Here is a 13,457-nt window from a genome sequence, read left to right as displayed (position 1 = left end):
GAACCGTTCATGTCTGTCTATGTTTTGTTATCAAGGTGAACGCACGACGAAGACATGTTTTCTGTTTCAGGAATTTTTATATTATTGCAAGAAGAGCATATTCAATTGGAAACTTTCCTCTCATTTTAATCGTGTGTATATATATATATATATGCGAAGATGAAGATGTACTGTTTTATGTCGTATTCACAACTACGTGCATATATATTAGAAAGGCAGAAGAAATGTATTTAGTGATCGTAGCTTTTAGGCTAACAGAACTGTGGTTTTAGAAGCATTGGAAGACCCTTTCCATCAGGGTGAACTCATATTACTCATTTGTACCATCTGCTTGTCATGAGATTGAAAACCTAAGTAACTAATCACCGACATTTATTGCCACAACGAGGATGCAGTCTACTGGGTTATGTGTCATGGGCTTGGGCGTGCTCTGGCCGGTGGGTGAACTCATAGTCAAGGTGGACAAAGGCTCGCTCAATTTCAGGCAACTGCTCGAGCTTCTCTTGCAAGGCCTCCCCAATATCGTGCGCCTCTCGCAGGGGCATCTCTGACGGCAACACGATATCGACTTCGACAAAATAGTGCGAACCGAATGTGTATGCCCTCACCGTATCGATGTGCCTTACAGCCTTGTGGTGGTTCCAGCAAAGGTATGTCAGCTTCTGTAGAAACTCCGGCGTCGCCGATCTGCCTACCAAGGAGTTTACATTCTCCAGCACTGTCATCGACCACGTTCTGATCGTGTACAATGCCAACTGCAATGACAGAGATCAGTTGATATTGTTATTAGTGCTTAAGACCAACTCCTGAGTATCTAGCATCCAGCTTATCATTAAATATATCTAGAATATGCAGCACAGATTGTTCATTCGTTAATGAGAAGCAAAAGCCTAAGAAAGCCTTACTCAAACATGCTACTACCCTACTATTTAGATCCAAATTATCCTACATTTTTGACAAATCAAACTAACTCTTTTCAAGAAAATTAAAGACAAGTCACATTTATAGTGAAGGGTAATAGTTATTGGCGAATGGGCTCAAGAAATACAAGATGTTACGTTGATAGTATATAACACAAGAGAAGATGAAGAGAGCTTCTACTTACAATAATAGCTCCAACAGGGTCAATCCACCCTTCAACATAGTTGGCGAGAAGTGCAGCCACAAGGCCAATAACATTGGTGATGACATCAAAGAAGTGGTCTTGTGCATAAGCCTTAACGATTTCGTTAGTGAATGAACGACAGTATACGACCAGCATGAGTTTCACCAATGTAACTGATAGCATGATGTCTACCACCCACCTTTCTTGTTCCTTTGTCAAGCTGAATTGATCTTCCTACAATATTTATTTTTTCATTAAGGATTAACCAACCATGTCTTTTAGATAAACCATATTTAGGAAGGAGAAAACCACAGCCAATAGTAAACTTTAAACAGTAAAGGAACCCACTGAATAAAACGGAAAGACTCATCCGACCAGTCATTATGTAATTTGCAAGAGATATAAAAACAGCTACTTACATTAGATATCAGCGAGCGCATTGACTCGAGGATTATCTGGAGACCAAGGGTCGCCATAACAGATGCAAAAACAAGGATACCCTGAAAACATATTTGCACGGAGTGAAGTTGTGAGGAAGTCAAGAAAGGTGAAGAACTAACAACTTGTCTGTGACAGGAGCAAATTTACAAAACAAAGCAACCATCAACTATAAATATCTAACCTTTATGATGATTCCAGTCTTACTATTGGTTATTGGAGCATCAGTTAGAACTAACTAAATTGGCCCATACAACTCCAACTCTATCCAGTGAATTCATTTTGGTGAAAGAAACAGTCTCACCATAGTTATATTAATTCACTCATCTTATCTATAATTGTCCAATCTTCAACATGCATAAGACTGCTCAATCAAGCAGCTCTAAGATTGATTAACCAATTCCAGGTCAGAAAGAATAGTTTCTCTCTAGAACCGTATGCAGAATGGTCATCATCATCTCATGTTAAACTAACCAGTGCAGAACAGTAGAATATGATCAAGCAACATACTTAAAAGTGAAAAGTCATGCTGCTTAAGCATAAACCTTGTGCTTAGTTAGAAAGAAATAATGGTTAGTATAAACTCTGAGTCATTCATACTAGTGAAACTATGCAAGAAAAAGAAGTAGCAGTAAGCATGTGACACAAACAAATTAGTTCCAGTTTATAACAACCAAATAGAATCTCAATTAAATCCAAATTCAAGAAAAAACATCTCTATTCCTATGGGACTTGTTAGTATGAATAGTGTTCTATGCATAAATTAACACATTGAAACTTACTAATGGTTGCATCCGCCTTTTTCCAATAGGATACTGGTAGGGATTTTGTGTTTGCATGGAGAAGGCAGTAAACCACAAGATAAAACCTGACAACAAATCAAGGAGAGAATCCAATGTGGATGCAATGATGGCCAATGAACCACTCCTTACTGAAGCATAGACTTTTGCCGCAAACAGAACCATATTTGCAATATTGGATAACCGGATGGCTAGTGTCTCACTTTTAGCGATCCTTTCGCGCTCTTCCTGCAAGTGAAAAAAATAATAAATATTCAAAAAATACTTGAATGTAAACTTCTTCTTTTGCAAATAACAAGCTGTTTTAGACACAAATACAAAAGGTATATAGTATCACCTTTGATAATCCAGGAAGAAAACCGCGATCAGTCAGGGTATCCATCTCATTAAAATGCTCCAGCATTTCCACCTGCTGCTGATAATACTCGGCAACAACATCTCCAGTACCTATGGCCATCAAAAGAAAATGTTAGAGAATATAAAATACATTACTCTTAGCATCAGAAAATTAAATTGACCTATAGGCGTCCAATCTTGAAGAGTTTCATTGCAAGCTCCTTAGTCAACAAAAAAAAGAGGAGAAGATTACAGTTGATTCCCTAAAGGAAGCACCTTTTTTCTTCATATGGAAGCAAGTCCATGAAAATTGTTTGTCACTTTATATGGTTCAGAGATAATTCCCTATTGTTAAAAAGAGATGCAATATCCTCTGATGAGGACATAATTTTCTCCTATGAAAGCAGTAAAGAAGGACAAAAAGATCAAGATTTTACCTTCAATCTCTAAGCTATACTCAATGCTTGCTAACTAGGCTTACAAATTATTATATAGATTGAAGAGATCACAAATTTTTGTACAATCTTAGATATGGAGAATATAAAACTCTAGCTTAAGATACCAATGATTTGTCAGGACTTCTTCATAGGCAGGTCTATTTTTCTTTTAGAGTTGCAAAGCCAATTTGCAAACAAGGCTCTCGTACGAAACCTCATTCACCACGAGTAACCGAATTGTGGTCCAATCATCTTGTTTACAGAGCTTCACTTTGTAATCCTACGTTTTACCTAAATCTTGTTGTGGCAGGAGAGAGCACAACTAGGGCTGTAATCGAGCCAAGCTTGATCGAGCCTGATCAAGTTCGAATTGAAATTAATTTTGAACCTATATTGTGATCAAGCTTGAACTAAAATCATTTCAGTTTGAGTCAATTTCGAGCTAATTTCAACCTCGAGCATGAACGAGCCGATCAATAAGCAATTTCAAGCCTTAATCAATTCAAACAAAATTTTGAGCCTGATCAATTAGACTTGAATCAAGCTTGAAATAATGTCTAATTGAAAAATATAAACTAATAGAAGTATCCATGTATTTAGAAAAGATACGATAGAATCAAAATTCAGAACTAAATTCTATAAAATTAGAGTACATAACAATCCACTTAAATAAATTTTAAAATATAACAAAATTCTAGTATAATATAGAAAGTATTAACTCATATATATATATATATATATATATATAATATAATATAATTATTTCGAGCCTTATCGAGTAGGCTCATGATCAAACTTGGCTTGAAATTATTTTTGAGCCTATTTTGAAGATCAAGCTCCGGTCAACTCATTTTTGAGCCAAGCTTGATCGAGCCGAGCTCAAGCCGACTTGATTATTTTGACAGCCCTAAGCACAACTCTTAACTTGCGATAAGTCAATTCTTCGTTTTATCAAACCTCTCGATAACAACTCACAAATTTCATGATAATCTTGATGCTCGCCAAGCTTTAATTCTAGTTGATTGGTGCTTCAGTGAGATGGAGTCAATCTCAAACAATATGATCAGTATGATTTTATCGAGTGATTCAAGACAAAAGTGGTCCACTTTAATAGAGCCCTATACTAATTGCCATTGCATCATCCCGTTAATACTTATAACAAAGCATCACCATTCCTCTATCTTCAAACCTCTATCATAAATGATATGAAATCATCAATCATGTAACAAGGAAAGTAAAGTCATCTTGCTTCTGTCAAATTGGACTCATCTCTTTATAATACTAATACTGAATTTGTCTAAAACTTGGTTGCAGAGTAGCACACTACCAATGATCGTGCTTAACTAAATATTGAACGCACAAAACAAGGTGGTGAAAGAAGTACCCAAGTTTTACCAAGCTTCCAACTAATGTAACAATCTGCAACTTGATTTAAATTTAAGTAAAACAGATATCTTTGCCACAAAAAAAATAATAAAATGTCTATTGAACTTTTGCTGGACATTTGGACAAAGAGAAAGCTGCACCTATTAATTATTCTGCAATACATGCCCCCTGTATCATAGTCTACTGACATAAAAACTCCTGCACCACTTGACCAATGACTGCATCTTCTCAAGGCATTGACATATATTAAATCAACGACAAAAGTAAACCTTTGAACTGTTGAATTAAAATGGAGAACCGAACCACAACCAAACAAGAACCTAACATGCATATTGATATTTAAATCTACTTAAAAAATTAACCTTTGAATTGTCTTCACATTATTTTATATATTCGGTGAGAAATTAAACAAACCGCAATTGTGAGTCAACAAATAGTTTAAGAATATCGTCATATCTTACCCCTTCAAATTAAAAAGCATATCATCGGAGAAGAACCAACCTCCAAAGAGGAAATAATACTTATTCCACCAACTAAATTTATCTCAAAACCTATTCTATTCCTCCTTCTGGAAACTATCCAAAAGAAGAAGAAATCTTTCATCAGATCTAACAAGCCTCAGAAGAAAATGAATATAGAATTGGCGGAAAGAAACTATACTCAATAATATCCAAACGTATTAACAAAAGAAAGGACGAGAGCGATACCTAACACACCGAGGCAACCTTGGAAGCCGCGAGGAGGCGTATCCTGGTGTTCCACTCGCCGGAATCCATCGAAGTTGAGCCGCCACGACCGCTCCCTCTCTCCGGACTCCGCCAGAAGTAGCTCCACCCCCTCACCAGAGTTCGCCGGATCCACCATCTCCTCCGACCACACCACCGTTCAGTCCAAAACCCTAGGGGATCGATTTGATAAACCCTAAGGGCGAAGATATCAGAGTAAAGAGTCTGTTGCTCTCTTACCTCCTCTTCTCCTTCTTTGAAGGGTCTGCGGCGCGATTAAAGAAGGAGCGGGGCAAAGGATCTGATCGGCGAGTAATTGGGTGGATCGCGCAGTGGTCTCATTTGTCGTTGGAGCCCGGTGAGAGATTCGGTGGGGACTGGAAGAGTTAGTTAGGGATCGGCTGTTTGCCTCGTTGCACAGTTGTTGCTGCAATTTTCGAATTACCTGCCACGTGGAGCGTGGACGGATTGTCCTGAAGATTGGGATTAGATGCAAGCCAACACCGTACGGGTTGATTCATTCTTAGATATGCGTCAATATAATATTCACACATATCCGACAGTTTTGATACCACCTTCTCAAATTCTCCAAATATATATATATATATATATATATATATATATATATATATATACATTTATAATACTAAAAATTAATTATATTTTTAAACACGTGCAATGAATGCGTTGGCACACATCTAATAATGCACTTAAACCCACCCCAGATAAGTGGGCATGTAATAAATAAATGCTCCAAAGTAACTAACCATAATGTATTCTCCTTTTACGTCTTAGTTAGTATATTACATCATTTTAGTTCTATAATATAATTATTCTTTGTTTGTCTCAACCACTAACATAAATAACCAACCAACTATTGTAATGTTGGTAGGTAGACAAAAGTTGTAGGATCGACTCAAACACCAAGTAATTATTGTGGAAAAATTATTTAATAATTTAGTAGCTTGACTTAGTTAATAACTCAGCTAGCAGCACGACGATTAAAAGCAATATGTTTCAGTGGCGGTCGATGAGATTCAAGTGCATCTATATATAGGAAAGATTGACTCTTTATCCATGTCATATCTAGTCTTGGAGCTTTTAAATGATAAAAAAATAAACCAATAGTTAAAATCCTTTTCATCATCCAAGAGATTGGAATTCTAAGTTAGGCAGAAATTTTCTATGATTATCTAATCTAATTATTTAGAGAAGCTAGCTATGTTGGCTAGATCATAGCCCCACGAGCTCCCAAATTGATCACGCCACTCATGCCAATCCATATTTGACTTCTCTAATGAGTAGACAAACTGTTTTATTCCTAGCCGAGAAACGTTACTAATCGTCAGTCATCTCAGCTAATATTTTGTGTGTGAGAGGTTGATCAAAAGCCTAATTCTTATCGAGCTTAAATTTGTGATCTAACTTAATTTAAAATTAAGCAAATTTTGAGCTTAATTAATTCAAACATATTATAAGCCTGTGCAAGATCGAATTAAATCAAGCTTAAAATAAAATATAATTCAATCATAAACATATAAATATTACAAAAAAAAATAAAAAAAAAATAATAATCCATAATTAAACCCTAGAAGTACTTAATAATTCATTTAAGTAAATTTTAGAATATAATAAAAATGATTACTCCTATATATGTATAATTATTTTGAAAGCCGTATCCATAACAACATACGATATGCTTTATTCTTGTCGGAAGCACCAGCATCAGCATCAGCATCAGCATCAGCATCAGCCTCTGCATCTGCTATTGGCCACTTTTTCCACAAGAACGAAGGAAATGGCACGAGAAAATTGCGACGAGGTATTCAATCATTCTAATGTTATCTTTTATCGTTTTCCTTTTGATGTTTAAGTTATCTAGATTCTTTTTACTATCATGTCAAATAAAAGCATATGAAAAAAATTTCACTGTCGTGCTGCCAGAGAAAAGCACATGAAAGAAACACTTAAACATGAATATGTGAATCATTTCCTGGCGATATCTGGAAAAAAAGACAATCACATATAAATCCTTTTGAGATATTGCTCATTTTCACATAAATTCCTCATTTATATGTCATAATATGTTTGAGTCTCTTAATTATATAAAACCATCGGACTATAAAAAAAAAAAACATCTTCCATTATAAATCCATATCACATAAAGTTTGAAGTGATCAACTTTAAACTTCATGAAGAATAATCTACCTTTATCTTATAGAAAGGAAAGAGAAATTAAGGGTAATCTTCAAATTGCTTAATGTAGGAAAGGAAGAAATCACTCCGGAATCACTGATTTATTCATCAACCGAATGACAAATTGATCTCTGCTACATGCATTCAGACAATTACGAATCACCTCACTCATTCGATTCATCCTGATTCAATCCCATTCAAACATCCATACAGCCCAACCGCTTGAGATTATTGCAAATGGTAGCAATACTTTTGTTGAACATGATTTAATAGCCAGGAGGCCCATATCCAAGCAAGGTATATATATATATATATAGATCCAACAAGCTAAACACAATTTGGGCAAATTATACTGTGTATCACATGACCATTGAATTCGAGAGGGTTTGAAGTACACGATGCTTTTGCTTACAACTGAAATAAAAATAAATGGGGTGACTAGAAAGTTTCCTCAATTTCTTCATTTATTATAGGCAAACAATAGATTTGAGGTGTATAAGAGCAAAATTCCTTCAAATTCAAAGCAACAGATACAGTACTTATTTATTGATTTTTGTCCTAATAAGAGTAAAAATGCAACTCTAAATCATTAGTAGAAGACTACTGCCCGCAAAAGCATAAGCTCAGATTGCAACAAGCCAAATCTAAGGTTCAAGATAAATAATTGTACTCAGAATATTTTGCACATATAACATAAAGTAGTTTATGTTCAATTATAAACATAACAAAAATGATGAAAGAGGTAAATTTTCATTAAAAAGAAAAAGACAATGATAAGTGACTTTCTTAGTTCAAAACCACCCTTCTCTTTTATTATTTTTGTCATATGCTGATTCGAAGCACTTCTTTTCTCACCGCCCAGAAAATAGGCAGTAGAAACCTTGGGAGTTATTGGAAAATGTCTATCTACTAAACTCCCCCATGGAGTTTCCAAAAGGTTTGGATGCATAACTGCCATCCAACTTAGATGTTCTAAAATCAGAACATGAAACCACACAAACTAAAAAGCTAGAAAGAGCATCAATTGATCAATATAAGACAAGCTATCAGCGCGACCACCAGGTTGTCCTGCAACAAATTCATCAAAAAACAGAACTGGAGATATTATAGCATCCTTTATTTGCTCACTACTTTATTTGGATAGATATGCAACTATTGCAACAACAAAGATGCTACAATTGTTTCACACAAGAAACAATTGTCTATCTAAGAAGAAAAACAGAAAATTATCATTAATATTACTATGACTTGAAGGAAAACTTATAAGGAAGACAAATATCATTAGTATTACTTAGTATTGAATAAATTCATGTGATAGAAACTATAATCCGCTACTTTATAATGGAACTTTGTTTTTATGACTTCCTGAGAACCATTTGAATCACAGTATTCCTGTCCTACATAACATTGGGAAGAAGGTTCCTAGGATTTAATTTGCAGCCCAAGCTTGTAGACAGGACACACTTAGGTGCAGCAGCCTCCATCACAAAGAAAATAAGTTTTGAAATAATGCATATATGAACAATCTGACCAATCCAATCAAGTTAATAAGCTTTCAAAACCAAAACAATACAAAAAAAAAGGCCAAGAAACTCAAATATCGAGAAATAGTACCTTAGTGTATACATTGAATTCTGATGACCCACCAAGATGATACATTCCCTATACCTGGCAGCACCGAATCATGATGTCATTCACAACTGCAGCAGACCATCCAGGCTAATGTACTTAAAAGCAGCTTTGACACTGTCCATCATCCAGAGTTGCTAGAATCAGATCAAACTTCTGCAAAACTATCTGCTCTTACAGTCAGTTCACAAAGTTAGCAAGTGATAAGCTATATAAGTTGAATCTACATGCAATATTCAATTTAAAAAGTGACACAGATGAACTTGTAACCAGAAAACCAACTTCTACCGATTCCAATCAGATAAATTCATTGCAAAGGAACTGTTTATGTACAGCAGTAATCTTACACAACATCAAGCAGTCGTATTCATTTATCAATTTAACAGCATCCTCCCCTTCTCAAGGTTCTTAAGAGAATGAATTGAAAGAGGAAAAAATTACAACAAAGCCCCTTAATTCAAGTAACCACATCTTCTGTGATCTCTGGTAAAGAAGGGGTGTCGAAGAGCTTCTCGTGCTTTAAGACGTTGATTGGGATCATAACGGAGAAGCCCTTGAAGAAGATCAATTAGATCCCCAGCAGAATGATCAACATGCTGCATTACCAGGTTCTGCAACAAAGCCGAATTTCATAACTATTCACTATATAATGAAGTGGCTCTATCCAAACTGAAAGATATAAAATACTAAGGGCAAGGGATGAGTAAAGTTTCAACCCAGTCAAAAAGGGCAAGAAAGAAGTCAATGAACAGAAGGACAACACATAATTACCTGGAGGCGAGGTAATTTCCAAACAGCTCTCATGCTTTCCCTTGAACTTGCCCCTTCTGGCCAATCCAATCGCAGGCCACCTCGCCTGAAATATTTCTCAGCACGTCGGCTGCCCAAACCAATGCATGAGAGCAAGAAATGCATCCAAATTCAAAACAAACAAAATTAAGTTAATGCCCACTATTTTAAACAGGCCGTAATCATGTGATATTCCATCTGCATCATGTGATGAAACAAACAATTCAACAGAATGTACAAGTTCTTACTCAGCTTTTATGACCATGTGTTGGGGAAGTGGACCCAAAACCTTCTCCATCATAGCTAGATGCTCCAAATTTTCATGGGTTTGAAATAATGCCTCACCCTAATTTTTACATTAAAAACCATATATAAACATATTAAGAGAAGCTTAATAAGATAATTTCACAGAACTGTGCCAACTACTGGCCTTCCATCATAATGCTATAGATAAAAAAGTTTCCACTATATTCAACGAGGATGCACCAGTACTAAAGAGAATACCTAGAATAATCAAGCAACCAGTGAAGATCAACTTACCGAACAGAGCTCAACAAGAATGCAACCCACACTCCACAAATCACAAGGATAATTCCACCCAAGTCCTAGAAAGAGATGATGGAAAAAAAATAAAACAATGATCCTTATGGTTCTTGTAAAGAAAGTATATCTCAAAGCTCAAACCAATTAGAATAGAGGAAAATGTTTACTTACCAAGAATGACTTCTGGTGCACGATAATGGCGAGTTGATACCACATAACTATGATCCTGGTGCTCAAATGTTGTGCTCCCAAAGTCTATAAGCTTAATAGCACTAGACTTTGGAAGATTCTTGAAAAATGATCCATCCTTAACTGATCTTGACAAGAACTTCATGATTAACCAAAAAAAGCACAAGTTTAGCAAATGGCACAAGAAATATTCTGTAGAGCATGGGAACAGTATACAGTCGTGAAGTAGTCAATTTACTAGTCTCTACTTGAAAGCAAACAAAACATTAGTAGACAAGACATGTACCTTGTAATCAGGGACCCTAATATAGTCAGAAGATACAAGAAGAATGTTCTCAGGCTTCAGATCAGTGTGGATTAGACGCAAATCATGCATGACTGCAATAAACCAACACTATGTAAGAACCATTTTATACTAGGGCGTGCTGACTAGCATATCTTCTCCCAAACCATATATATGGTCCACGATCATTGATCCATAATCAAGAAAATTGATCAAAATGAAAACAACAAATGTCTGTCGCATAAAAAGCCAAATATTTAGTGCCAACAGAGTTTCAAGCATTGAATAGTAAAAGTACAAGGGACAAGAAAAGGTTAAACCACACACATGCGACAGACTCCAAAATCTGTCTGCCAAGTTCCCGGACCAGGTCAATGGGAAAGGAGCGGTAACTATTCTTTCTCAGGAAGTCATACAAACTTGGTCCAAGTTTCTCAAATACCTGTTAGAACCATCAAATCCAGTTCAGTCTCTAGCCAAAGGGCCGGATTAAAGTATCACTTACAAATTCAACTTATAAATGCATATATACTTACAATACATATATGATTACGATAGTCAAACCAATTCCGAATTTGCACACAACTGCAGCAATAGAACCACTTGTACATATCCATCTTAAAACCCTAAAATAATGAGTACAAGATGAGCTGAAGAGAGATGGCTTACCGAATCCCCGTGATGTCATTCTTTGCAAGTTTCTGGAGCACATCAATTTCGATCATTGCGGCTTCGCGATACTTCTGAAGTGAACGCACAATTTTGATAGCAACTGCTTCTTTACTTTCCAAGTCCCAACATTCCAAAACTTGTCCAAATGTTCCTGCAGCATATGTTATACATAGTATAATAGGAGTACAAGTAAATAGTATCACAAGATGTAGAGATAACATTTTCTCCAGAGTTTCCAGCGCACCCTCGAGATGGAAACCAAAAGACAGAACAGATAAAGAAAGGTGTAATTATTACTGCACTAACCTTCACCCATCTTGCTGAGTATCCTATCTGCAGAAATGAATAAAACAAGATATCAGTAGGAAGGCGAAGTTCATACAAGTAAAATGTAAAATTACAGAGTAAAAGAGCATATTACCCCGAAATAAAGAAGTTACAGTTATATATGACAACAATTAATTTTGAGACAACTCTTAACAAATTTCTGATCACAGAACAAACTGATTGTTAAGCCGTTAATCTCACTTAATCCAGCTAGACCAAAAGAAATGCTAATGATTAATGTATTCCATCAATTTAAAAAGGAAAGAGAAACATATACTTCTAATGAGCCATGATTTGCAAAACCAACTAAATCTGAAAACAAAATGTGATGCAACTATACCACCTGGACTATGCATTGCAAACCATTCAATACCATTACTTGACAAAGCTTAAGTAGCTTAAGATGGGTTAAAAATTAAAAAGAGATCATGCCACCCAGAGAAGATACAATTGGAAATTTATTATGAACAAAAGAAAAATGAAATAATAGAAAACAAAGAAGGTCAGTTGGATAAAGAAGAGGTAAGATTCAAGGAAAGTGGAAAATACATCTAGATGATAGATTCTCTCCGATTGCAAAAACATAGTGACCATCCTTGTCGTCTGCTCTCCATGGAGGAGATGCATTTCGAGGGGCTCCTGTGTAGTAGACAGTGGGCAAAAAATGGTTTGCAATGGTTCCATTCACAACTTCCTGACCACAGTACAGCACCGGAAGGGCCTACACAAAGCCATCACCCAACTTTCGTCAGCATAAGCTTGCAACCAATTTGCCAAGTATTACAAAATCACTCTTTAGCATCAACGTCCCAAAAACGCTTCTTTTTACATTGTTTAGCAGAAAAATTACATTTTTTTTCACAGATCCTTATGTCCTAACCGGATAGCACCAATCTGTAACGAAAAATAACAATCTTCCACCTCAACATCAAAAAAGGAAGAAAATTCGGTTCAGCCATGCAAATTAGGGCATCTCGGATACATAACGACATTAAAAAGAACGAAATTGTGTCATAAAAGACAGATCGAAAGGGGAAATAAGCTCAAGAGAAAGAGAAGACGACCTTGGGAGGTGGCAAAGGAGGGGGCACATCCCAAGTAAGCCTGGCCCTCTTCCGGGGTCGCTTGTCTACCGTCGGATGCGGGTACTCCGCGATCCACTGTGTCTCCATCTTCAAAATCAAAACCCTAACAACTCCATTCGCGGATCGGGATCGAGAGAGAGGTTTGAATTCTTCTATGGATAAAAAAGGGCAAAAGGAGGGTAGGCAACCCTCGTCGTCCCCGAGCTCTCGATAACCTAGTGCGTTTCCCACCTCGAAGCCAACTATAGTTAATCCGACCGCTCTGAGCACCGATGGAGACTCTTAACCACAGTTGGTGTGAATCACGTTTCCCCCCTCGGGAGCCGAACTCGTTTCCCTCATCTTTTTCGTTGGATATTCTGGTCGTATCAAACGAGCCTTTCCAATTCCGTTTCCGTTATGACGGAACGGAATTGGGATGGGATGGGATAGGAATCATGGGATGGGCAGATGGGAGCGAAGATCCGGAGATGGCATAGCGGGATGGACCACCGAATAAATGATCTATCGATTAAAG

The 13,457-nt window shown here is 36.5% G+C and overlaps 2 protein-coding genes across 7 annotated transcripts; both read right to left on the bottom strand.

Annotated features, from left to right (window-relative positions):
* Positions 1–173: 173 nt before the first annotated feature.
* Positions 174–5,590, bottom strand: LOC140799315 (metal tolerance protein 5-like). 3 transcript variants are annotated; one of them, XM_073153591.1, is made up of 7 exons: positions 5,468–5,590; positions 5,210–5,366; positions 2,681–2,790; positions 2,326–2,571; positions 1,525–1,605; positions 1,106–1,339; positions 174–755 (listed from the first exon to the last, which is right to left on the bottom strand). In XM_073153591.1, the coding sequence occupies exons 2-7, from the start codon at positions 5,364–5,366 to the stop codon at positions 405–407; spliced, it is 1,179 nt and encodes a 392-aa protein (XP_073009692.1). In that variant the 5' UTR covers positions 5,468–5,590; the 3' UTR covers positions 174–404. The 3 variants fall into 3 exon arrangements, with proteins under 3 accessions (XP_073009692.1, XP_073009691.1, XP_073009690.1); XM_073153590.1 differs by having other exon boundaries at positions 5,210–5,400; positions 5,468–5,578; XM_073153589.1 differs by having other exon boundaries at positions 5,210–5,549.
* Positions 5,591–9,334: 3,744 nt separating this feature from the next.
* On the bottom strand, positions 9,335–13,453 carry LOC140798638 (serine/threonine-protein kinase AFC1-like). Of its 4 annotated transcripts, XM_073152591.1 has the most exons (12): positions 12,920–13,453; positions 12,405–12,576; positions 11,835–11,861; positions 11,526–11,679; positions 11,393–11,441; positions 11,184–11,298; positions 10,860–10,951; positions 10,556–10,712; positions 10,382–10,446; positions 10,090–10,187; positions 9,824–9,932; positions 9,335–9,663 (listed from the first exon to the last, which is right to left on the bottom strand). In XM_073152591.1, exons 1-12 carry the CDS (start codon positions 13,025–13,027, stop codon positions 9,505–9,507), a joined length of 1,305 nt encoding a protein of 434 aa, XP_073008692.1. In that variant the 5' UTR covers positions 13,028–13,453; the 3' UTR covers positions 9,335–9,504. The 4 variants fall into 4 exon arrangements, with proteins under 4 accessions (XP_073008692.1, XP_073008694.1, XP_073008693.1 ...); XM_073152593.1 differs by lacking the exon at positions 11,393–11,441 and having other exon boundaries at positions 12,920–13,195; XM_073152592.1 differs by lacking the exon at positions 12,405–12,576 and having other exon boundaries at positions 12,920–13,195.
* Positions 13,454–13,457: the final 4 nt, after the last annotated feature.

The sequence above is a fragment of the Typha latifolia genome, chromosome 12 (assembly GCF_019914945.1).
Source record: "Typha latifolia isolate L0001 chromosome 12, TyphaL0001v2, whole genome shotgun sequence".
Taxonomy (NCBI): domain Eukaryota; kingdom Viridiplantae; phylum Streptophyta; class Magnoliopsida; order Poales; family Typhaceae; genus Typha; species Typha latifolia.
This window is presented reverse-complemented; position numbering and strand designations above follow the sequence as displayed.